At 36.9% G+C, this 25,615-nt stretch overlaps 1 protein-coding gene across 2 annotated transcripts in view; it reads left to right on the top strand.

Moving 5' to 3' along the window:
• The window catches only part of PTPRK (protein tyrosine phosphatase, receptor type K), a 548,103-nt gene extending 524,062 nt beyond the window's left edge, over positions 1-24,041 (top strand). For both annotated transcript variants that reach the window (XM_003781656.3, XM_012806133.1), the window contains exons 19-30: positions 236-272; positions 1,817-1,914; positions 2,324-2,440; positions 7,930-8,084; positions 10,188-10,323; positions 10,558-10,707; positions 11,519-11,692; positions 15,090-15,221; positions 15,355-15,480; positions 18,330-18,493; positions 19,003-19,138; positions 22,549-24,041. In XM_003781656.3, the coding sequence (XP_003781704.1) occupies positions 236-272; positions 1,817-1,914; positions 2,324-2,440; positions 7,930-8,084; positions 10,188-10,323; positions 10,558-10,707; positions 11,519-11,692; positions 15,090-15,221; positions 15,355-15,480; positions 18,330-18,493; positions 19,003-19,138; positions 22,549-22,602 (1,479 nt within the window). In that variant the 3' untranslated portion in view covers positions 22,603-24,041. The remainder of the gene's footprint in view (positions 1-235; positions 273-1,816; positions 1,915-2,323; positions 2,441-7,929; positions 8,085-10,187; positions 10,324-10,557; positions 10,708-11,518; positions 11,693-15,089; positions 15,222-15,354; positions 15,481-18,329; positions 18,494-19,002; positions 19,139-22,548) is intronic.
• The last annotated feature ends 1,574 nt before the right edge of the window (positions 24,042-25,615 follow it).

The raw sequence follows: 25,615 nt of genomic DNA, 5'->3' as shown, positions 1-25,615 counted from the left end.
AAACTCAGTTATACAATATATATTCGAATCAGAGACTTTTCCTATTTAATTTTTGTTTTATGCTTACCTTTCAGATAGCATAGGTTTGAGAAGTGAGCTATGTGTTCACTACTCATTTACAGACTTTTTACTATAACTTAATCTTAACAGGTGGTTGTCTTCATCTTTTTATGCCTTCATTCATTTCTTTCTGATACTGAAATAAAAGGATAACCAATTTGTTCTCTTATTTTAGGGCTACCAGAGACCCAGCCACTACATTGCAACCCAAGGTAAAATGTTGCCTTGTTAAATGTTATAGAATAAACAAAGCTACTTATTCACCCATATGGTGTTTTTTGCAATTTTATCCTAATTAACTGGGGGGGAAAAAAAAAAACAGTTCTTCTAATACTCATTTGTATAGTACAATTCTTTTTTTTTCCAGTTTTTGGCCAGGACTGGAACCTGCCACCTCCGGCATATGGGGCCAACGCCCTACTCCTTTGAACCACAGGCGTGGCCCAAGTACAGTTTTTTTTAAATCTATCTAGAATTTATATAAAGTTAAGGTTGATCTGTTTTTAATTAATAGTAAAGACAAAGCTGCTGGGAGTTTCTGTGGTTTGGTCCTTGTTATCCAGGTATCACAGAGCACTAGTCAGGAATACTGGGCAGAGGAATTACTTATTTTTTGACAAAAGAGAATAGAGGTTTCATCTTATACAAGGTGACTGTCTTCTTGCTACATAGGTTAATAGCATCTAAGACCAGTACTGTTATAATGAGGTGTTATGCTGTCTTCCAATACTTTTTTGACAAGTAAAGACTGAGACAAAACAAAAAACTAGAGGGAATTTAGTCAGGTTTATTCTGCATAGAATATGAAAAGAAAGTAGAAAAATCTTGTCATAGTAGTACCCTGGGGAATAAAGTATCTAAACAGGAAAACATTTAGTGATTTCCCCAGATTTACTACTGGCCTTCAGAAGAGAAACGTGCACGTCTATTTTATGTAAGGAGAAGAAAACAAAAGCTGTGTTTGCTCTTTTGACTGAGGTCATTTTGTAAGTGTTTTCACATATCTTTGGAGAAATAGAGTTTAATCATAGACTCTTTACAGTTTAAAAGATCAGCACTGGTGGTGAACAGTATTCTAGTTTTACGGTATTGAGTAGAGTACAGCCCACAACATGTTTTGGCCATTTGGAGGTCCTAATATAGTAGAACCTCTGTAGTAGATCACTTTCCTACATTGCCCACCTCCTTAAATTGACCTTAGTTCATAGACCAGATGTGCATCTTCAGTACATATCAGTACGGTAAGCCTAGTTCTTTATGTTGACCACCTCTTTCTGTTGACCAGTTTAGATGGTCAGCTTACAGAAGTTCATCCAATTAGAATGTGTCCTTGCGTGAAAGAACATGTTTCATTAACCCATAAACATGCTATTTATAAATGATGGGCATTATGTAATTGGTAATAAGCACTGTTTGGTTGCTAGTAGCATAAGAGTTCCCATTTTTCACATATACTGAAGATGCATTAAAGGGACCTAGTGACAGACAGGGATACCCCCTAGGGCTATTATCTTCTAAATTGGAAAGTATAGGAGGTGAATTGGGAGAAAAAAAGCAGCTTGTAAATGTCTATGTTTTTGCCTATACTGTGAATTTAGATAGGAATTGAATTTAAGTGCTTTCAATAACATTTTGTGTTAGACTGTTAATTATATTTTTCTTTTATTTAGTTTACTCTGGCTCTTATCTTAATTAAACTCCATACTAACTCTTCTATTCCTTTGATAATGTAATGTTGAAATTAATTTTTTCATAGGCCCAGTTCATGAAACAGTATATGATTTCTGGAGAATGATCTGGCAAGAACAGTCCGCCTGCATTGTGATGGTTACAAATTTAGTTGAGGTTGGCCGGGTAAGAGAAAAAAAGGATTTTCTTGTTTTTGTCATAAAAATGAGTATAGTTGAGAAGCAACATATAACAAACTTAAAATCGTATATCATCCTATTATTTAAAAAAATATATACTATATTTCAAGGGAATGCTACTAAATAGGCCTCTAATGGCTAGAAAATTATTTGATTTTTCCTTGAGTAATAAAATAAGCTTTGATTTTTATACTAGAATCTAATCACATGATCAGGCTTGTGTATTTTTTATGAGACTATGCAAAGTCTATTTCTTGTGTAACAGATATTTTTTCTCATTTATACATTTTTAAATTCTAGTTTAATTAGGACCTAAATAGTTATCACCAGAATTAAATCATCTCTGCTATTATGTATTATATATTCAGATCTACTTATCTCTTTTTGTCATTTAGGTTAAATGCTATAAATACTGGCCTGATGATACCGAAGTTTATGGTGACTTCAAAGTAACTTGTGTAGAAATGGAACCACTTGCTGAATATGTTGTTCGGACATTTACCCTAGAAAGGGTAAGTATCCTAAAGTTACTATAAAAAAAACCAAAATTGTATTTTGGCTGAGTGTGCTAGCTCATGCCTGTAATCCTAGCACTCTGAGAGGCTGAGGTAGGTAGATTGCTTGAGTTCACAAGTTCGAGACCAGCCTGAGCAAAAGCAAGACCCTGTCTCTACTAAAAATAGAAAAACTGAGGCAAGAGGATCACTTGAGCCCAAGTTGGGGCTACAGCTTGAGACTCTGTATCAAAAAAAGAAAAAAGAAAGAAAGAAAGAAAAGAAAAAAATTATATAAAAAATGCTTTTTCTCTTAAAACCATTGTTAAATTTTGTTTCTATAATGCAATAAAATCTGTTCATACATTTATTCATCCCAAAATATTTATTTGAGAGTTCACCTGTAGGCATGTTTCTAAACCTTGGGGCACACGTTAAAATCTCTACTCTCATGGATCACATAATCTATGGAGGAGAGTCAGCAACACAAATGTATAAGCTAAAAGATCCTATATCATGAAAAGTGCTATGAAGAACAATGTTGGCACTGGAAATAGGGAAAATTACTAGGGATGGAAAGTAATGGTTTATAGTTTTAAAAGGATTATCAGGGAGGGACTTGTTCTTGAAAAAGTAATGTAAGTAAAGTAGGTGGAGGTGTAGTGGGTTATTTCCAGGGTAAGAATGTTTCTGACAGAGGGTAGAGTCACGTCAGAGGCCCAGGGACTTACGTATATTCCTGTCAGTAAGACAACAAGCCCGGAGGCCAGAGTGTTAGAGGAGAGGTAAGTAAGGGGAAAGACGTGAAGTGAAGTAAAAGAAATCTCAAAGCCAGGTAAGGGAAGCCTGGTAGACCATTACAGGGATCTTAACTGGTATTAAAAGTGAGTTAGGGCTCGGCGCCTGTTGCTCAAGCGGCTAAGGCGCCAGCCACATACACCTAAGGTGGCGGGTTGGAATCCCCAGCCCGCCCGCCACACAACAATGATGGCTGCAACCAAAAAATGGCCAGGCGTTGTGGCGGGTGCCTGTAGTCCCAGCTACTTGGGAGGCTGAGGCAGGAGACTCGCTTGAGCCCAGGAGTTGGAGGTTGCTGTGAGCATGATGCCATGGCACTCTACCCAGGGGGATAGCTTGAGGCTCCATCTCAAAAAAAAAGTGAGTTAGGCAGCCACTGCAGAGTCTTGAATCTATCCTGAGGAATTTATTTAAAATACAGTGATGTGACAGGCGGTACCTGTGCCTCAAAGGAGTAGGATGCCGGCCCCATATGCAAGAGGTGGCGGATTCAAACTCAGACCCAGCCAAAAAATTAAAAAATAAAATAAAATATAATGACTTAATTTATAGTATTAGAAAATTATGGGCAACCAGACATAAAGGTCCAGCAATAGAGAAATAGTTGCATAGTATTTCACAAAAGATATTTGTAAGTAATTCTATGCTATGATAATAAGAGGAAATATTTATTTGAAAGTAGCATTATACAACATAATTATGGGTATCACAACTATATGTATGAAAATGTCTTAGACCACTCAAGTAATATAAAAATAAGCAATGATACAGGAGAGTTCAAAAAGAATTTGTTAACCTTGATTTAATGAACAACTAGATCCTGTAATTATATAAAGAAAAACTGTGGAATATCCAGTCTCCTTCACTTTGTTCCAGTCTTTAAGTCATGAACTTTGTTGTAAAAGAAAAAAACAAACCTGAATACATAGAAAAAAAATGAAGGTGTTTCCAAAATCCATTAGAAAACAAGAACAAATCATTAACCAATGAATACACAAATTAGCCTCCTAGAAAACACCAACTCCTCTCCTGAATAAATCTTAAATGAATGACTGCCTCAAAATAAAAATTAATATAGATCAACAATTTTATATCAACATTGACCTCAAGTTATCCACTAAGAAAAATGAGTAACTGTAAGTGATTTGTATTTTGAAAGGTAGTCTGAAATCATGTGAAAATTATAAAATTATAAAACAGGAAAAAAATCAATAGACTAAAACAAAGGAAAAATTAAATATCAATATAAAAAATAAACACAATCAAAACATCAAAAAGCTAGTTCTTTGAAAAGATCAATAAAGTAACTAAACCACTACCAATTCTAAGTAAGGTAAAATGAAAACAAATTATACAATATTAGAAAACACAGAGATTTAACAGCAGATACACTTGATATTTAAAAAGTTGTAAAAATACTATATACAAACTTAAAAACATAGTCTTTAAAGACACTGATTTTTTTCTAGCAAATAATAATTCTCAAAAATTGGCCCAAGATTAGTTAGAAACCTGAACAGATGGTAGCAGAAAATAGAATGATTGTTAAAATTTGCCATTGAAATTACACTATGATTAAGGTTTCTTTATATCCTTTCAAGCAGCAGTTCTCAACCTGTGGGTCATGACCCCTATGGGGGTCGGAAAACACATATTTCTGATGGTTTTAGGAACCGAGACACCACTCCTCTAGCTCCTGCATTCGTCTCCAGGCAGGTCCACCCACATGCAGATAAGCCCACTTATGAGTACCCAGTGTGATGACATCATCTGTATTCAAGGATCACGGCATTAGGAAGGTTGAGCACCACTGCTTTAAAAAATAGTGAATGTCTATGTTAATCAAACTACAGGAGAACCTCTGTAACTTAACCACCCAAGAGACAGTAACAAACTGGTCAACATATGGAGGTGGTCAACATGACAAACTTCCATTAAGTGCATATGGTATGTGTCTGCCCTATGAAATTAGGTCAACTTAAGGAGGTGGTCAAGTAGGGAGGTGGGCAACTATAGAGGTTCTACTGTATTTAAGTCATAGAAAACCATTAAAACCAAAATATAATTTAAAAGTTAGCATAACAATAAGAGAACCAGATCCTTCTCTCTCCCTCTCCTTCCCACAATGTGTGTCTGTGTACACACATTGCAAATCATTTTCATTCAAGACAGTGTAAAAATTCAAAGTAAGATATTGAAAATTTGACTCTAATAGGGAATTAAGAAAATATCACATGATCTATCATGATTAGAGTGACCTGATGTCCCGATTTGGGCAGAACAGTCCCACTTCTCAGCGTGCTGCAGTGTTTTTAAAAAGTTCTGATTTTTGGAAAGAATGCACGAACTGGCTGGAGAACAAGAAGGGAATATACGGTTTTCGCCACCATATGGCTATTTTGCCAAAATATGAGTTTTATATTATTTTTGTTAATTTTATAATGTTAAACTGTAATAAATAATTGCTGAGAAGTGATTATCGAGAACTGCTTATCAAAGTTTGCATTGTTGTCAGGCCCTGCCCTGCCCTGCCCTGCCCGTCCCGGCTCCTGTCCCGCCTTACAGATGTTAAAATCTGGTCACCCTAATCATGATGTTTCCTAATGTAAAACTATTTCAACTGTAGTAGGAAATCTAGCAGGAAATCTAGTAGGAAATCTCATTTGCTACAACTGACATTATGTTAGTACATTAAAGGAACAGAACCATGTGATTTTATTAATAGAAATGCATTTAATTTTATTTGGAAGATCTTCATAGTAATACTCTAATCAGGAAAATATGGAGATTTCCTAAACGCAGTAAAGGTAATTTAACTATAACTGGTAGCCTGCATGTTAAGGAATAAAAACTAAAGACTATCAGTTTATGGAAATAAACTAATAAAAAGACCGTTACTGCTTTTAGAAACAGGACTGTGATGTAGGTAATAGTTTTCACTAGCAGTTGACATTTTTGGAAGTTTCAGCAAATGAAACAAGACAACAAGGAAAAACAATGTGACTATTAGAAAAGACAAAATTATTTAAAGTTGACATTATTTTACATAAAGGAAACTAGAAATAATAGTTTCAAATGGAAATAATAAACGTTTGTAGCTGATTCAACATAACTATTCATAGATTATACCTTTTCTCAACATCAGCCATAAGCAGAAGTAATAACAATAACAAAAAATGCCCAGATAACAGAATACATGTAACCAGGAAGAAACAGGTCCTGGTTGAATAAGAACACAAACGGGTATTGAAAGAGACAAAATAAGATTTGAATGAATAGAGACATCCACCACGTCCCAGAATATGAGAAAACTTGGTATTAATATCACTGGAGTTTAACCTTTAACTTTTTCTTTTTGTTATTCAGAACTAGAAAAGAGTGGAATTCTAAGTGGTTTTTTTTCTAACCACATATATGAAAACTACTCCAAAAATTATATAGAAAAAGAATAAGGCTTATAAACATGTATTGCCAAATATGAAAATTCACTAAAAGGAGCAAGTCCTCTACGTGTAATAGAAGGCTAGAGGGAGCAAGGCCAATATAGCAACTCTAGTGAAAGGATTAATATAGAGATGACGTTACTGACTAAAATCAGATCACCTATCAATTAATGACCTTCCTAAGAATTAAATTTAAAAAGTAGCAAAAAGTGATTTTTTTTTTCCTATTTGAGTGATTTCATTGGAACTGTGGTAATTGTTGAACTCTGCTTTGTGTGATGTACTGTGCTAGGGACTGGAACTAAAAGGGATTATTATTCCTCCACATAAGATAGATTTTAAAGATAAACTTCCTCAATTCTATTTATTTATTTGATTCTGCCATCATTGATTAAATAAGTGAGGTTGAGTTTTCCCAGATGGCTCACAGTAGAATTAGATTATGTAGATTATAGTAGGGTTTTTTTTTTTTCGTCTCTTTTTGCTACAACTGTGTATTCTGTGCATTATTTCCTGTATAGCCTCCCAGCAGGGCTACCCCAATCTATAGGCTTCTTTAAAAAAAAAAAAAAAAAAAGGGAAGGAAAATACACAGTTTGCTTTGAAATACACTTTACAGGGTTCTCTCAAATTAAGCCAATAGGAAAAGAGCTGGACAGTGAATGCTTCACTTCTTTCAGTTTGTATTTTTGTTACTATAAATAGTAATCTGCGTGCCGGATTATTTCACAGAGCTAAGAAAAATGGTTTGCCCGAAGAATAGTTTAGCTGCCTGTTTATTTTCACAAACCAATCTAGAGTAGCACTGTCCTGGAAAATCCCTACATGCTCTGCTTCAAAACCATTTTCAACATGGATAAGCAAGGCATTAAAATCTCTTTGTGAGGTGGGAAGCTGGAGAGCTGCTTTTATATACCACTTGAGAACTCAGGGCCGGGGGTCAGCAGGGCAGCGTTTCAGCTTTCCCGTTTCCTTCTTTCCCCTAATAATTTTATGTGTTGTCATTCCCAGTCTGAAACAAGCTGTCAAGGTAAATAAAATTGACCCAGACTTAGAGAACTCAGTAAGACTTCTAATTTTCTTTCTTTGGCAGTTACCTGACAATAAAGGTAAGCTCCTAGGCCAGGTTAGGCCAGCATCCCTTTTTAAAAGAGGTGTGATCTTTGGTAAATGTTTTTGTATTGTCGATCACATCTGTACTCATAATTGTGTTTAATGGCTTTATTGGGGGTTCTTTTGAAAACATTTCTTTCCTTCTCTGCACAGAGGGGATACAATGAAATTCGTGAAGTTAAACAGTTCCACTTCACGGGCTGGCCTGACCACGGAGTCCCGTACCACGCCACGGGGCTTCTTTCCTTCATCCGCCGCGTCAAGTTATCCAATCCTCCCAGTGCTGGCCCCATTGTCGTACATTGCAGGTGAGTGGTGGTCCGAACGGCCTTGACTTTGTGCAGGCAGCTGTTTGTAGAGTTATCAAGACGACTATTTTAAGCACAAAAACGAATGTGCCTTTACAAAGTTTCAGCCTGCGTGTATTTCAGATAAAGTAAAAGAGCAATACCATAAAAGTTAGCTGTTAAGTAGGCTGTAAACGAGGGACTTAAGAAATACATACATTCATCCTAATGTGAGCAGCACCATCCACAATTATAAGTGTAAAAACTCTGCCTTTTAGTGGCAACAGCTGTGGGTTTGTGTTTTTTTTTTTCTTATCGCTTTTGCAAATCCCATATTGTATGGAATGGTAAGTTGAAATAGAGATTTCTTGCCACTCTAGAAAATTCCCAGTGGAATCCCAGCTTTTAAAACTAAATTTGAGACATACAGAATTACTAAATGGCCTAAATTGCAAGAATTTGTGTTGCAAAACAGCTATTTAAATTAAAAAAGAAAAAACCCATCCCATTAGAGGACCTTGAAAACCACATCCGTGAGATTCAGCAAATATATGACAAAAACTGAACATTATATCCAGACTTTCTTCTGATTAGAAACTTCTTTTAAAATAAGCATTCAGAGACACTAAAAGCAAATTACATGGCCTCATTGTGAGGTGTGACCAGAAAAATAAGTGCTGAATCTGAAAAGCTTTCTCTAAATGATGTTACATACCATTTTCCAATACCGTCCCCTCCACACTATGCAATAGCTTTTACTTAAGCATTTTGTTCTTTCTGAAAATCCAACCTATTCAGGATTTAAATAACCATGTACAAAAGGAGGGAGGGCCAGAGAATGAAATAAAAGTAAGACATCCCATAAGATTAGATACTAGGTACCCTGAAATAAAAAAAAAAAAATCTTTCTGTCGTCCTCAAGAAATCTGATGTGCTGCTCTTCAATTACTTTTCTGTCTCAAACCCTGGGAACAGTGATTGAGAAGATGGTAAGGGATAAAAAGAAATAGAGATAGCCAAAATATCTTTTGCTTAAATTTCTAAAAGAACAAGGAGTTTAAGTGACCAAACCTGGGTAACAAAGAAATAATGTGACTAGCCCATCTAAGTGCTTAGAAAATGAGATAAATAGGTTTTCCATTTAAGGGTTTGTTGATTTATCATAGAGGTTTACTTTCTTGTGAATTGCTTGCTTCAGAAGTGCTCCAAGAGTCTCAGACACTCTCTTGAAACAAAAGTGTCATTTTCCACGTAGACTCAGGTATCTCTGAATTTATGGAAAAGAAGCATCAGACTACAAAGTGAATTTAAAAAAAAAAAAAAAGAAAGAAAAGAAAAACATTATCTTCTTTGCTCCAGTGATGTTTATATTTAAAATCGAAGAAACATGGTCCTTGGTAAAATAAACACAGCATAGGATGACTCAACTTTTGAATTTAATACAGTAAGATAATGACTGGCTTTGTGTCCTGCTGAGAAGGATATTCTACACACAACACCGCTTTTCATTTTCCCTTCAGGTCATGATTCAAATAGTCTTTTATACTATTGGTCCCCTCCCCTCTGATAACCATTATTGCATCCCCCCCCCCCCCGACCCTTAGCACTTGCTGTGAATATGATCCCTCAGATTTTCTATTTAAAGGTTTTGAAATTAATTTTCTGTTGCTTTGGTATCTGCAAGAGTCTCTGTAAGACAGTGAGCCGGGATTTTTGCATTTGTTGCCAAAGGACCCACTACTCCATGAATATAAAAATATTTCGATTGGGAGTTAAATTTCAAAGCATGACTCCACCACTTGATAAATTCCATGAACTTGAAATTGTGGGTGTTAAATTTACATCAAATGGAGACTGAGAGAGCTAAGAAATCTGAATGACCTATATACATTATTTTCAATTTAGAAATAATTTGGAACTCTTGTCCCAATCTTTATACCAACACAGGTACTCTACATGAAGTTATTTGTACATTAATAAGTTTTCTACTCAGCAGGTATAAATTATGTGTGTCTTGTACTTCATTAAATGAATTTGATTTCACCTGACAGTGGAAAGGGTCTTTATTAAATGTTATAAAGACAAACATGCTTCCTATATTTCTTCAAATGTCATTTTTTTCAGTGCTGGTGCTGGAAGAACTGGCTGCTACATTGTGATTGATATCATGCTGGACATGGCTGAAAGGGAAGGTGTTGTTGACATCTATAACTGTGTCAAAGCCTTAAGATCACGCCGTATCAATATGGTCCAGACAGAAGTATGTTGATTTACTTCTTGTGCATTCTTTTAATTTCTTCCACAAACAAAAAAGGAGTTGCTTTTCATATATGTTTGTATAATCAATTATTAGCTCCTTAAGTCATATACAAAAATACTGGTATTTCAATTAATATTTCCATATAGAGAAAATTCTTTGTATTCTTTACCTTTGACAATAAAAAAAAGTTTTTATGAAAATAACATGAAATTTTCTTTTCCTTTCCTTTGATAGGAGCAGTATATTTTTATTCATGATGCCATTTTAGAAGCCTGCTTATGTGGAGAAACTGCTATACCAGTCTGTGAATTTAAAGCTGCATATTTCGATATGATTAGAATAGACTCCCAGACCAATTCCTCCCATCTCAAAGATGAATTTCAGGTATTAATTATTTTAAAGGCCTCTTTTATAACTTGTTACAATTTGTTCTAGTCACTAACTACTAATTCTTTAAAGGAAGGTCTTTTAAGTCAACTTTAGAAACTTTGACCCTATTTTAAGTATAATATAATACCTGTCTCTTTCATTATGCATATCATGGAGTCACTTTCATGTTAATGAGTTCATCTCTGCTGTATTTTGAAGGGCAAGTAAGTTCAGGCTTAGGAAAGAACATGGGTAAAAGGCGTCATAAAAGTCAAATTTGGTGGTGATTTGTGTGTATTTATCAACCTTTTTTTCCCATGCAGTTTTATGGAATTTGACCTTCTGTGTCACTTACAGTGTGAGATCCAGCACATGAATAGTAAGAGCTAAAATTTGTCCTGAACGTTGTCTTGAAATAGTCCTGAATGTTTTCACTGTCCCTTAAGACATCCTGAAGGTGGATGAAAACAAAGTCAAGGGTAGCTCTAGAAACTGAATTCTTTGACTCTTGGCCCAGTGTTCCTTTCAGCATGCCACACGTTTTCTTCAAGGGTGACATTCCAGGACACAATTACAACTGATACCATTTCCAGCTTTGATGAAGGGTGTCATCATCCTGGACCTGCCTAATCACATTGGCTGTGGTTGGCAATGCATTTTGCTGGTATCTTGTTTCTTTGTCACTTCTCAGGCTTCATCAGCTTCAATTGCCATTGCCTCCCACAGATTCTTCCCTTTCTACCTGGCCTCCTACGTACTTGGTGGATCTGTGTTACACTGTTAAATGGGTCACTTTCTTTTAACTTGGGTTCCCTTTTCTTTTTAGACTCTGAATTCAGTCACCCCTCGACTACAAGCTGAAGACTGCAGTATAGCGTGCCTGCCAAGGAACCATGACAAGAACCGTTTCATGGACATGCTGCCCCCTGACAGATGTCTGCCTTTCCTAATTACAATTGATGGAGAGAGCAGTAACTACATCAATGCTGCTCTTATGGATGTAAGAGACTGCTCGCTTTGTTACTGTAGAGTGCTGTGAAAGGCTGGGCAATGCAATTCAACACCAGCTAGTTTTCTTTACCAGGAAATAAAAGTACTCGAAAGAGGGAAAATGGAAACTTTCATGGAAATACAAATCTTTTAGAGCATGATTTTAGATTTTTCCCTACAGGGATTCTTACAAAGTATCATTTCTTATAGTGTGACTATAGATTTGGAGGTTGACTGTCAATCATTATCTCCAAATATTTGTATAGGACATACTGCAGATTGTAGAAGAAAATCATGGCTCATAGATTTTGAACATAGTAAGGAAAGAATTTTTAAAACCGTAGAATGCCACATCCTACTGAATTTGTTATTTTGGGAAATTTTCAATAATTTGAAGCTAACTTGATTTATTGGCCATTAATGAATAAAGACCATGTGTGAGATCAGACAATTAAGGTAGCAAACTTATCCTAGAAAGATTGCTACATACCTGAGCTGAGTATCACTACGGCCACCTTCCGAGTACTCTCCTTGGCCATCTGGTGACTGTAGCAATATTCAGCAGTGATGTCTGTAGCACTTTCTCTAGGATGAGTTCATTAACCTAATTGTCAGACTTCATATAACTGGAGAAGGCATAGATGATATCATGTCTATACATCCATGATAATAAGAACACTGGGTGTTGCCTGTGGCTCAAGGAGTAGGGTGCTGGCCCCATATACCAGAGGTGGCGGATTCAAACCCAGCCCCGCCAAAAACTGCAAAAAAAAAAGATAATGGGACCACTGCCTTGCCCCATTCTAGTCTTTATAAACTGCAGATGCCCAGAATATCCTCAGTGTGCTAATAGCCCATAGATAGAACAACGTGGAAAGAGAGTTTAAATTAGGTCTTTGGCCCCTACTTTGGTTACCTTGGTAAGAAGCAAGAAGGCTGTCAAGCTCAGAATTCTTATAAAAACAGTCTATAGGCTTCATTTCTAGCTTTTGTCATTTGACAGTTGAAACCATAGAGGTCAAGTTTCATTCATTCTCACTGTAATGAAGATCTCTAAGTTGTGCTTCTATTGTGCTTCCTAAAATTACCTTCTGTAAATTAGTAGCCTGGTGGTAGAGACTTAGAAAAGCCAACATTCTACTTCAGAGACTAGTCTGGCCAAGCCTTTGTTTCTTTTTTACAACTAAAGAGCAGAATATTCCAAAGGCAAGCTCATATGAGAAGCTCTCATCCTTGCTGTGCCCAGAGTCTTGCCTGGCCTGTAATCACATCCACATAAATCACCCTGGATTCTAATTATGCCTTTTCTTCCGCAATTAAGCATCTGGAAAGGCAAATGTGCTAAACACAGGGACAATACACCAGACATGAGTGCTTTAGAGTTAGAATGAAAAGGAAAGTGTGAAAAAGTAAAAGAGAAAATAAGACTATTAGGAAAAATATTAATATTTTTGAATTTATTGTTTTTGGCATCTTTGTCCAATTTTTTTGCAATTTCAGGTTGTTTTCTTTTCAGTACAACTATCAAACCTTGTAATCTTCCTGTTCCTATCTTCTACTTAAGTCCTCTGTGATTCAAAAAAGATATATTTCGCAGTCAAAAGTTGTCCTTGGATTTACTAGTGTAGTTGAACCTTCAGAGAAGCAAGGGCACTTTGGTTTATGGGGACAGGGCTTATCACTCAACACTCCCTCTCCCTCTGTACACTCTATCCCCATAATTAGGGGTACACCCTTTTGCCAGACCTGTAAAGAATTAGGAGGTAAGGCCAAAGATTCTGTGATTTCATAGCCTTATGCTCCTGTATTTGGAGAGGAATGAAATAAGAAATCTTCAGTTTTCTCTTTTATCATCTCCTCCCCATGTATTTCCCCTTCTTTTTGACTCAGAAATGACTGAATAGCTGCTCTGACTTGTCTTCCGATGAACTAGACGTTTAATTTTAAAAGAAAGTTTATTTCCTTCCACTCTTTCCTCATGAGCCTTCATACCTTTCTTAGGAGGAACCCACCCCAGCAGCAGATACAACTTGATAAGGTTTTGAAAGTCTTTAGAAGCAGCCAGATAAATTACTCTTCAGTCTTCCATGGAATGGAATACCATGGTTCTTCACTCTTCCCAAATGGTAGTGCCATCAGTAAAGTTCAAGGGTCAGTTTCTACACTGATATTTAAACATATGAAGGAATTAATAGTAGTAGGATATGATTGAGTTAGGAGATTACTGAAAATTTTTGTCAATATTAAGGAAATCTATCTCAGTTAACTGTTGACTTTTTAAGAAATAATTAGATTAAATAATTACGTAAAAACATACATTTCTATTTCACTATAGGCCATCAATCTGCAGAACAACATACTGGCCAGGCAAGATAAACAGTTCCTTTAATACCTCTCCCTATGGAAAGAGACAATATGTTGTGTCCTATTCAAGGGGAGCTTGATAAATAAGAAAGCCATCTTGGCACCTTGTGAAGCCAGGAAGTACATTGATGTTGAGTCTCTTAGCACTTGAGAATCTTAAATGATTGAAACTGTCATTCTGACTGTTGATATGCACTAGAAATGCCCAGGAAACCACGGGAAGTGGATTGCCCACAAGATGTGCAGAATGTGCTGGTAATACCATATATTATATAATACAAAAGCACCAACATTTGAGGTACCTGTGGTTTTTCATATTTGGAGAGCATAGTCAAAAACGGTTTTATTTATACAGACATTCACACACATGATTAATGAATAGAAAGACTTACCTGAGGGTTTGTGCTTACTTTTGCCTTCAGCCTTTCAGGGATCAAATAACTTTGGACAATTGACATAGCCTATCAGATACCTAACGGAGGATGACTTTTTTTGTTTTTTTGTTTTTTGAGACAGAGTCTCATTCTGTCACCCTCTGTAGAGTGCTGTAAAATCACAGCTCACAGCAACCTCAAACTATGGGGCTCAATCTATTCTCTTGCTTCAGCCTCCAGACACCCGTCACAACATGTGGCTATTTTAAGAGCTAGGGTCTTGCTTTGGCTCAGGCTGGTCTTAAACTTGTGAGCTCAAGCAATCCACCCTCCTCAGCCTCCCAGAGTGCTGGGATTATAGGTGTGAGCCACCGCACCAACCCCCATGAGTTCTTTACTTTCTTCTTGGATGTTTGTCCTGTATTTACTTCTCTCAACGAAGTAAAAATTCAATTCTAGACTTGAATTGGTTTGGAGACAGTGAAATCTTCTCCCAGGATGTTCCGTAGGTCCACATCTGTCACTCTGCAGCTTAAGCAGCAGACTGGTTACATCTCTGTATTTATTAAATCTTACTGCTCCTACATTGGAAGTATATCGAATCAGTTTGTGCAACTGACCATGCATTTTAAGTTCTTATGTTTCTCCATCTACTTTGTTTCTTTACAGAGCTACAGGCAGCCTGCTGCTTTCATTGTCACACAATACCCTCTGCCAAACACTGTGAAAGACTTCTGGAGATTAGTGTATGACTATGGCTGTACCTCCATTGTGATGTTAAATGAGGTGGACTTGTCCCAGGTCAGTGGCTATGGTTTGCTTTTGTGTACTTGTGCATTCAATGAAATAATAATAAAATTCTAAAATCTGCTTTGTACTACCCTAATTAGAAAAATTAACACTAGCTTCTTTTTCTTTCAAAATCATCATCTAGGGCTGCCCTCAGTACTGGCCAGAGGAAGGGATGCTACGATACGGCCCTATCCAAGTGGAATGTATGTCTTGTTCAATGGATTGTGATGTGATCAACCGGATTTTTAGGATATGCAACCTAACAAGAGTAAGTCATGGGTGGATCGTTCTACTAGACTCTAGACTAAGCTCAACTAGTACCTAGATAAAGCCTAACCATGGTGGGTTATTCCATTCAGACAAGAAGGAGAGTAGAAATAATAAGCATAACGTAAGTCATCCCAAGGTAGTAATCCTCTTATAGTAGCTTAGTTCTAGAACAAAAAAGAACTCCAAATACAGAGAAGTAGAACTGTTAGGAGCTAGGTTTTCCAGTCAGTTACTAGACTAAAGTAATTCTAGGCTCAGGTACACTGGCTCAATCAAGTTTTACAGTCTGGGCCTCAGCCCTGAGCATATGAGGATGTATCTTAAGAATAAATCCCATGTTTTATTAGTATCACTGTCCAGCCCTAAAAAGGCATGCAACTGATAAATAAGAGGGAGAAGCGTTACCTTGGGAGGAAGGGCTGCGAGGGATCAGCCAGGACAGGAAGGCTCCGTGTCATTATTCCATGTCCTATGTACAAGAGGCAGGAAGGGGAAAGTAAATGACCGTTCTTAGAGAATCACCATTATTGATTCTCCTACCTACAATTTCATCTTCCTAATTGTCCCATCATCTGGCTCCACCCATATCTAAAGACAGAACCAATGCCTTCTCCCAGCAGCAAAGAAACAACTACTCTGTCCCTCCGAAGTCTTTATTTCCCTGACTCTTCATGCACTTTGTGCTAATGACAGATTAAATTTCAGGGTCTCTCTCCATCAAAAAAAGATAAGTAACCATGTAGATAAGTAACCAAGTAGCAAAACTGAATTTGAATTTACTAACCAAAGTAGCAAACTGAATTTGAAAAGAAGCATTAGTAACTTTCATGGAATTAAGCTCTTTTTAAAGGGAAAGATTTTTCTGTTTTTTAAAGCACCAGCTCTATGTAGTATATTATTTTAAATGTAACATTAAACTTTTAAACTACTAACTTTAACTTTTCTATTTTTCTGAATATTATTACATGGTTGTTATGTGATTAAAATGTGTGATTAAGGTTGTCGTGTTTCAGGGTTTTTCATATCAAAATGACTCTATGTGTGTCTAGTTAAGAAGTCTAAATGTACATGACTACAAGCAGAGGATAAAATTATATCCAATCTATTGCTCACTTCAGTGGAGAAAAAAGGATAACTTCAATCATGTCGTAATATTCATGTGGATCCTAGATGTTAATTTAAATGGAATCTCATTTTGTCTGCACATCTGTCACACTGCCATTCTAGTAATATTTTAGTTGAGAAACCATAGCTACTGAAGAAAGTAAGGCTTGACTGTTAATTATACTGTTTATATAAAAAATAGTCTAGGAATAGGAACTCAAATCTGTTACCTTTTTTGGTCAGCATCTTTGCTTATTTATTTACTGAACTTCCTGTTTGGTGTTCATTAGTACATGATTTTTTTGTTCCCCATCTCATTATTTAATATCATTTACTTAATCAAATATTTAGTATGCGCCAAACAACAAGTTGGATATGATACTACGTAGGGCCTGTATCCAACTAAAAGATACTTGAGCCCTTGCCAGTGAATCTTCTGATTTTCTGATACGGCTTCCTTATATATTACATGTAGGGGGTCTGACAGTTATTTTTGCAAACTCATCCTAGAGAAAGTGCTTTGAAGGATGGACGAGGCACTGGCATCAGTGCATAGCTTCTCAAGGGGAGTACTTCAGAGGTGACCATAGTGATATTCAGCAATGATGTATGTAGCACTTTTTCTTAGGATGAGTTCACAAATTTAATTGTCAAGCCTTGTACTCTTCTTTATGTTTTTATTTGGAGGTTTATGGCTTTGATTAATTCTCTTAACAGTATTACTCTTTAGAAGGTATATACAAGTTTCTGGTAATACAGAGTCTGGAAAGAGATTTCCTTGTCTTTGTTGAATCTATATTTTATTAGATAGAAAAACATGACTCAATTAATTATAAAATCATTTATTTATTAAAATGATACATTTTTCAGAGAAAAGGTAAAGATACAGAGTAAGGTAGTAAGTCCAGTAAGGTAGCTGGGCAATCTGACATAGCTGTGCAATCAGAGATGACTTCTTTGAGATAGTTGTATTTAAGCCAAAATTTGTACAGTCATTAGGAGTTATTTGGGAGTAAGGTAGCCAACCATTCTCATTTGCCCAGGACAGAGAGCTTTTGGAAGACACACCAGCTGTTGGTACTAGATCAGAAAACTCCCAGGCAAGCCTGGGACAAGTTGGTCACTATTTGGGATAAAGAAGGTCAAGCAAGGAGGAAGCATTCAGGGCAAAGGGGACAGTATATACAAAGTCCCCAAGACAAGAAGTAACTTGGCAAATGGTTTAAAAGTAAGCCAGGAGAAGGTTGGGAAAGGAGATGGATCACTTCAGGATTTTTAAGTCATGGCTCAATTTAGATTTTATGCTGAGATCATTTGTAAGACATTAAAACAGGGAATGACAAGATGGTATTTGCATAATTGGAATGAATTGGAAGGAGGTCAGAGTTTATTTAGGGACATCAACTAGGAGGTAATTACCATAACTCATAATTGGGACTGCAGTGATGTCAATGGTTATAAAGAGAAGGAAATGAATTGGAAAGTTGTCTGGGAAGTATAATCATAGGAACTGATGACTGGACGTGGGGTGTGAGGGAGAAGCAAGTGAGAACCATAATCCCCAAGCTTCTTGCTGCTGTCATTCAGAATGGTTTTGTGCCAGCTTGGACATATATGGACTTGCATCAGCCAGACGCAGTTCATTGTGAATTTCATTTGTGTGGTATTTCATATGCACCTTTGACGTTTCAGTCAACATTCAAGTCCAGACTTATTCACATAAAGATACTTTTCCCTCTACAGCCACAGGAAGGTTACCTGATGGTGCAGCAGTTCCAGTATCTAGGGTGGGCTTCTCATCGGGAAGTGCCTGGCTCCAAACGGTCATTTTTGAAACTGATACTGCAGGTGGAGAAATGGCAGGAGGAGTGCGAGGAGGGGGAAGGCCGGACCATCATCCACTGCCTGTGAGTAGGCGGCTCCGCCTGGCCATTGCCTGGGCTGCGCTGTTTATTTTCTCAGTAGCCTTTGCATTTTCTGTATTTCTTTAATATCTGACTCATATCTTACAGACCTCCTGTAGACACTGTTCTGAAACGGTCTTCTTCGTGATTCTGTCATTAGCTACTAACTTTATTTTTTTCAAAATATTGATTATTACATAGTTGTTATATGATTTAAACTCTTTTGACCCCTGCTGTGAACAACCTGTCTAGCACACACAGTTTACAAGTATATCAGAATCCCAAGGTATCTGGTGATAGCAATCTGTGCCCTAGTATACTCCCAAGTGTGAGTCACCGAGCCGTCTCCTCTCTGCTCTGGACGCACGTGTGCCCACATGGGAAACAAAATTAAGACACAAATGGAAAACTATTAAAAACACAATATTTTCTTTGATCAAACATACCTTATTTTGTGACCCATGGTCACCCAGCCCTGCTAACTAAAATGCCTTTGCTTTCTGCGCTTTCAGAAACGGGGGCGGGCGAAGTGGCATGTTTTGTGCTATCGGCATCGTTGTTGAAATGGTGAAACGGCAAAATGTCGTGGATGTTTTCCACGCGGTGAAGACACTGAGGAACAGCAAGCCAAACATGGTGGAAGCCCCGGTGAGTGGCGGAAACATGGGCTGAGAGCGCATCTGGGAGATCAGCCAGTCCTAGGCATGCTTGTTGATTTGACATCGTGTCCACAAAAGGAATCAGATGCGAAAATGAGTCGTAGGGACTTTCCTGTCTTAACTGCTAGATTGCTGGGCCCCCTCCCACAAAATTTAATCATATCACGAAAACTGCTGATAATGAGAAAAAAACTATTTTCATTTAATTTAGGAAATTTATAGGACTTTGTTATTATAGCCAATAAGTTTTTGCTCCAGTAAACTCTGGTGAATGACCCTTAGGATAAGAATAAATCCTCCTATCTAAGCTTTTTTCTCATTTATTTTTATGTCTTAGATTTCTTAGATATTGAGTTAATTTGTAAAGCATTCGTCTATGGGATATACTCATAAGCACTCATTGGGTACCTTAGATGCCCAATGTTCTTAAAGAACAATTAAAATTTATTTTTGTCATTATTCATAATTCTTCGTTTTCTGCTCAAATTATACATTGTTAATCTGTCATTGTTGACACTGTTCAGCTCTTACAACTAAAGTACAAAGTTCATATGATGGTGGAATTTGTCAGGGCTCATAAGATCAGAGCACAGCTTAGAAAATAAGAGCGAATAGGCCTTTATCTGGGTGAAGCTGTATGCAGAGTGTGAAAGTCAAGCTTGTCTAACATATTTTACTTCTAAAGAGAATTGTCTTCGGGTTCTACATATGTGCATCGGGGCTCAGGTAGCTGTATGGTTCATGCTCACGGAAAAGTAAACCAGAACAACCAAGGCATTGGTGTTGTTTGCCCTACATTTATCAAGATGATCAGATAACTAAAATGAGCAGTTCACTAAACCTTTAAAGTATTTTCACCACTTCCTGCTCATGGATTGCTCACACAGAAGGTGCGTTGCTTCCTGAGAGAAAATCTGAATCTGAAGACTTAGGTTTAGACTGTTTCACTTTTACAAGTGGTACCAGACTCCTGCTCTTTCTAAAGTCCCCTCAAAGAGTCTTAAACCCCTCTACTCCACCGCAGTGCTCGGGGTTATTGCAGTTGTCTGGACGAGTTGATGTTGGTTTGGAGTGGGGTGCTGGCATTGGAGAGGGGGACTAAGGTGGATTGGGGGGATTTTTGGACTTTGAGGTGGAATTTTCAGATCTTCTTACAAACTGGATGGATAGTGGTTGTCTTTAAACTCTTGGCAGTTTGAATATTTCTTAATGTAAACTGTGCCTTCATGTTTTAAGTCATCTTAAAATCATCAGTGGGATCACTTCTAGCTCTAGAATTCAATGTTTGCCTCCAAATTTCACTTTGATTTCTCACCTTTCTGTTAAAAAAAAAAAAAAATCTATGGTTAACTCTGCCATTCTAAAGCCTTCCAAAGAGTTGCTGTTTTCCTTTTTTTTTGCAGTTTTTGGCTGGGGCTGGGTTTGAACTCACCACCTCCAGTATATGGGGCTGGTGCCCTACTCCTTTGAGCTACAGGCACCACCCCAAAGAGTTACTATTTTAATATTTGTGTTCCATATATCCTGATTAAACATTCCACCCCCTGATGTTTAGTTAGTGTTGTATGGAGTTGAGCTGACAAGTTTGTTAAGGACATTGAGATTGTGGACAAAATTACTGGAGATTTCTTAAAGAGAAAAAACTGTCTATGGGCATATTTTTGTTCTTTGGATGCCCTTGCCACAGTGGTAAGTTAATAATTTAAGTCATACCTCCATTATTCCATAGGTTAGGGATGACAAAGACCTTTTAAGGATGTTGTATTACTCTAATTTCTTGCTAGAAAGACCTGGAAATTCCCTTTAGAGATAATATACAGGCTGGGCAAGGTGGCTTACACCTGTAATCCTGACATTCTTAAAGGCCAAGGCAGGCGGACTGCTTGAGCTCAGGAGTTCAAGACCAGCCTGAACAAGAGCAAGACCACCATCTCTACCAAACTAGAAAAACTACCTGAACTGTAGGCACCTGTAGTTCAGCTACTCAGGAGGCTGAAGTGAGAAGAATGCTCAAGTCCAGGAGATCTGAAGTTGCAGTGAGCTATGATGCCACAACACTCTAGCCAGGGCACAAGAATGAGACTGTGTCTCAAACAGAAAGGGAGGGAGGGAGGAAGGATGCATTTTAGACTCTTTTCAATTTAGCCCAAATTTTACCCATTTAGACTGAGTTAGGAAATTTTAAATGTTTTACATCTTATAAGTCATAACTTATAATATGGCCTTTGAATGCTTCTAAATTTCTGATAATGGAGCAAGTCTATAGATGAACTTAGAGGAAAGGCAATTTTAACTCAAGAATTGTATTACCAATATGTCCTCTTAAATATAGGAGTAAGTTTTTAGGTATAAATAGGGCCATGAATTTTAAGAACCACAAACTATTCTTGAAAATTTATTAAATATTCTAATGGACAAAACTGTTCCAAAAATTAAGAACTTTATTGCAAAATGGATGTTTAAAATGATAGGCTTTTTTTTTTTTTTTTGTCCTAAGGAAACAGTCTGAAATGGGAGGGGATATTTATGCATATTCGTCAAATAGAGAAAAAATAAAAAACCTAACAACTCATATGTTAGATTTTTATGTAGGATTAAAAGAGATATTAAATAATATAGGGAAAGTCTATAGGAGTGTTATAAGAAAGTAAAATACAAAATATTTGGAAATATACATGATTATTTATTTATGTTTTTTTTTTTTTTCAGTTTTTGGCTGGGGCTGGGTTTGAACCCGCCACCTCCAGCATATGGGGCCGGCGCCCTACTCCTTTGAGTCACAGGTGCCACCCGTAATTATTCTAAGATTATTATTTTAACCATGCACTGAGAAAGGACAGAAGCAAACTAAGGCGATATTTTAACAATTACTTTGGATGATAGAGCTGTAGTTCTTTTTCTACTTCTTGATATGTTTTTGTGGCAGGAAATTTTTCTATAATAATCAGATACTACTATTATAATCAGATAAAATTCTGGACTTTCAAACATTTCGATAGAAAACATGGGGCAAACATAAATGTCTTTTTAACATCAACTTCTGTTTTGTTTTTTTTAACAAAAAGATGCAATAATGTTATTTTTATTGTAAACCAATAATTTATAATTGTATAAACTTATGGAGTACAAAGTGATGTGATAATCTATCACAGTGTGGAATAATTAAATCAAACTTGTCAACATATGCATCAAATACTTAACATTTTTATGGTAAGAACATTCACAGAAATCATTAGACTTAAGTGTAAATATGTACGTCCAGATATGAATCATGGATATAGAAAAAAATTTATAACCCTTAAATAATTTAAATTGGCTCTCCAGGGTCGTTTTGCTTGTTCTGATTTCTCATTGGTCTTTTTCTTTGCTTTCCTAACCCTTCTGTCTTGACATCTTTAGGAGCAGTACCGTTTCTGCTACGACGTAGCTTTGGAGTACCTGGAATCATCTTAGTCAGGGGAGACTTTTGAAGGAACATCCACGCAGAAACACGTTCGTCTGTTGAGCCAGCAGCTGTCGTACCTGTTGTACTTGTGCAGAAAGATTTTAATGTGGGGGGTGGGAGACTTTTGCATTTGAGAGGTAAAAGTATTTTTCTTATGAAGTTGTGTATCTTAATAAAAAAGGACTGACTTAGTTTCTATGACTGTATTAAAGCATCCACATTTCGTGCCGCACAAATTATATTTAATAAGAACCAGATTCAAAGGCGACCTTCCCGGTGTTTGTCCAGTGACTGTGCAGCCTCTCCTTTCCCGGTTTCAGCCGAGCAGCTACTGCGTGTTGCATGAATCACTTCTTTCTAGGTGGCGTTTCTCTCGCTTTTTCAAATGAATCTTTAAAGGAAGAAGGAAGAAAATCTGTGCAGAGTCCTGGTAAAGTTCCTTTTTTATATGTTTCCAGTGTAGCAGATCGCTATATAAATATATAAATATATATAACTGGCTTATTTTCTTTTAATGTGCAATGATGGCTGGATCATTTTAAGTTCTTTTTAGAAAATAACATAAGCCAAAGACTCAAGTGTAAATATGTCTATATGGAGAAAGCACATTATATTTATTGGTTACTTACATTCCTTTTTTGATGGCTAAGATACTACCACCAACATGATCATTTTTGTTTTTTCCTGAAGAAAGCGTTTTTCTTTAGCTAAAATCAATTGTAAACGATTTTTTGTAGATTATTTTTTGTATGTTTTAGTGTAACTAGAGGATAAACTTTTTATTCATAAACCAGGAAACAATGTTCTTTATAGTGATTCTCTTGTGTACATGCTTGTGAATTAAATTGATGTAAAACACCTTGGCAATGGGGTCTTTTAATATAGGACCAAATTGAAACATTTTGCTGAAAATGTATAGTTTTTCACAGTTTCATTAGGTAAATAATGGTTCGGTGATCATATATGAGAAATGTACACATCAAATGGCCTTGCTGATGACTTGCACAATGTCGAAATAGCCTTTAAGCATCATTTAAATGTGAAAGGAAGCGATCTTTTCAGCCTGTGGCTGAGCACGGGCTAAGAAAACCAGACGGCAACATTGATGCTTTCAGGGTCAAGTTTTAGCAAACTGTAAACTGTCAAGGTGATGAAATGTTTCTCTTGATGTTTACCTGCACAAGCTTTGGGTTCTGACCGTAGACAGTGTGAAGAAATCAATGCCAGATTCCTGTTTTGTGCATTGTCTTGGGATTCTCCAGTGAACCTTTTTAGATGTGGTCTTGTTCACATGCTCCATGTAGCTGTAACTTCACATCATCAGCTTGCAGTTTGTTATGGACTAAAGCATTCCAGTGTCCTCTTTCTAGATTGCCAGTTCATGACATGGTGCTTATAAAGATTTAATTAAAGTAAGAATGAAATAAAGTTTTTATAATTACAACAGGTGTTGTCTGTGCGTCGTGCACACCCCTAAGTTGCCATTCCTTCATTACCAAATGGACCGCTTATGTCTACGCTCGCTGATGAAAGCAAGCCACAGAAATTCTATTCAAAGCAAAACTAATGTTCAAGCTCTAGTTTCCTTCATTTTTATTCTCTAAATTGCATGCTGACAGGCCCAGGTGAGTGTAGGGGAAAAGGCCAAACCCTTCTTGTGTTGTAGTCTTCAAACTCACATGTCACCATGTGTAATACACAATTTCTTTTCCCTGGCAAATAGTAATTATCATTCCTATTTTACAGATGATGAAATTGAAGCTAATAAGAAAGTAAATGATGTGTCAACAGAATAAAATCTAAGTCACATTTAGCAGCTCTTTTTACTCCTAAACACAGTTTCTTCAGCTTTGCAAAAATGGACAAAGAAAATGTGGACAAACAGCATTCTTGTTGTTCTTTGTTAATTGATTTTTCTCAGAAAGTATTATAATTATGTATGTCTTCGAACTCCCCTTTGCTTTGTATAGTATTAGGATGTTTGTGAGTTTCATTAGAAAAAAAATTCAAATAAAGCACCTTTTTTTTTTTTTTAAGACAGAGTTTTACTCTTGTCACCCTCAGTAGAGTTCTGTGGCCTCACAGCTCACAGCAACTGCAAACCCTTGGGCTTAAGCCATTCTCTTGCCTCAGCCTCCCAAGTAGCTGGGACTACAGGCACTCACCACAACACCTAGCTATTTTTTTGTTGCAGTTGTCGTTGTTTAGCAGGCCCAGGCTGGGTCTGAACCCACCAGCCCTGGTGTATATGGCTGGCACCATAACTACTGTGCAACGCACACCAAGCCAGACCAACTTACTCTTTTCCTAGGAAGGCTAATTTCCATTTAAAATTGGAGGCATTAAAAAAAAAATCCACAAACTCACTCAAGATTTCTTTAACATTATGTTAATCCTAGAGGATTCTATTTTGCTATATGACCCTGATTTCATCTTTTCTCCTGATTGTACAGCACACCACCAAAAGTCTCCATGAATCCAACTGTCCACAAAGATTGGAGGTCCATGTGGCCTCTAGAATTCAAACACACAACAAAAGGAGTCCTCTTTATTTAAAATAGGAAGTAAAATGTAATGCTGGCTTTACTTGGGCACCAAAGAGGCCAATTTATCAGGAAACAATGGGACATGGAGCCTAAATCTGTTTTTCTCAAAACTCATTTCAGAGCTCCTACTCTATGTACTAAGGAACTCTGTGAACTCACAAATGCCCACGGTCCCTCTTCCTCCTCAGGTCCTGTCCTTCCAAAAAGATATTCTGACAGAGTGCAACATGCTTTTCATAGTTAAGGGATCTCCATCCCTGTATCAGTTATTTTTTAAATGGCTGTCATGAAGTTGAATTTTACAGAAAGCCCTTCCTATAATCACCACTAAGAAAACGTTAAAAGTGTACAGACCAGAGACACAGAAGCAACTGGAATTAATGAGTTTTAACCAAGTATTCCTGAAAACAAAGGTTAGCCCTCTAGTCAGAGCTGCCCCGAGCCTTTTCTAATAATTAAGTCTTTGGAGAAAAGA

Source organism: Otolemur garnettii, unplaced genomic scaffold (assembly GCF_000181295.1).
Source record: "Otolemur garnettii isolate 467f Iridium unplaced genomic scaffold, OtoGar3 scaffold00002, whole genome shotgun sequence".
NCBI lineage: Eukaryota > Metazoa > Chordata > Mammalia > Primates > Galagidae > Otolemur > Otolemur garnettii.
Note: the sequence above shows the minus strand (reverse complement) of the source record. Positions and strands in the feature narration are given on the sequence as shown.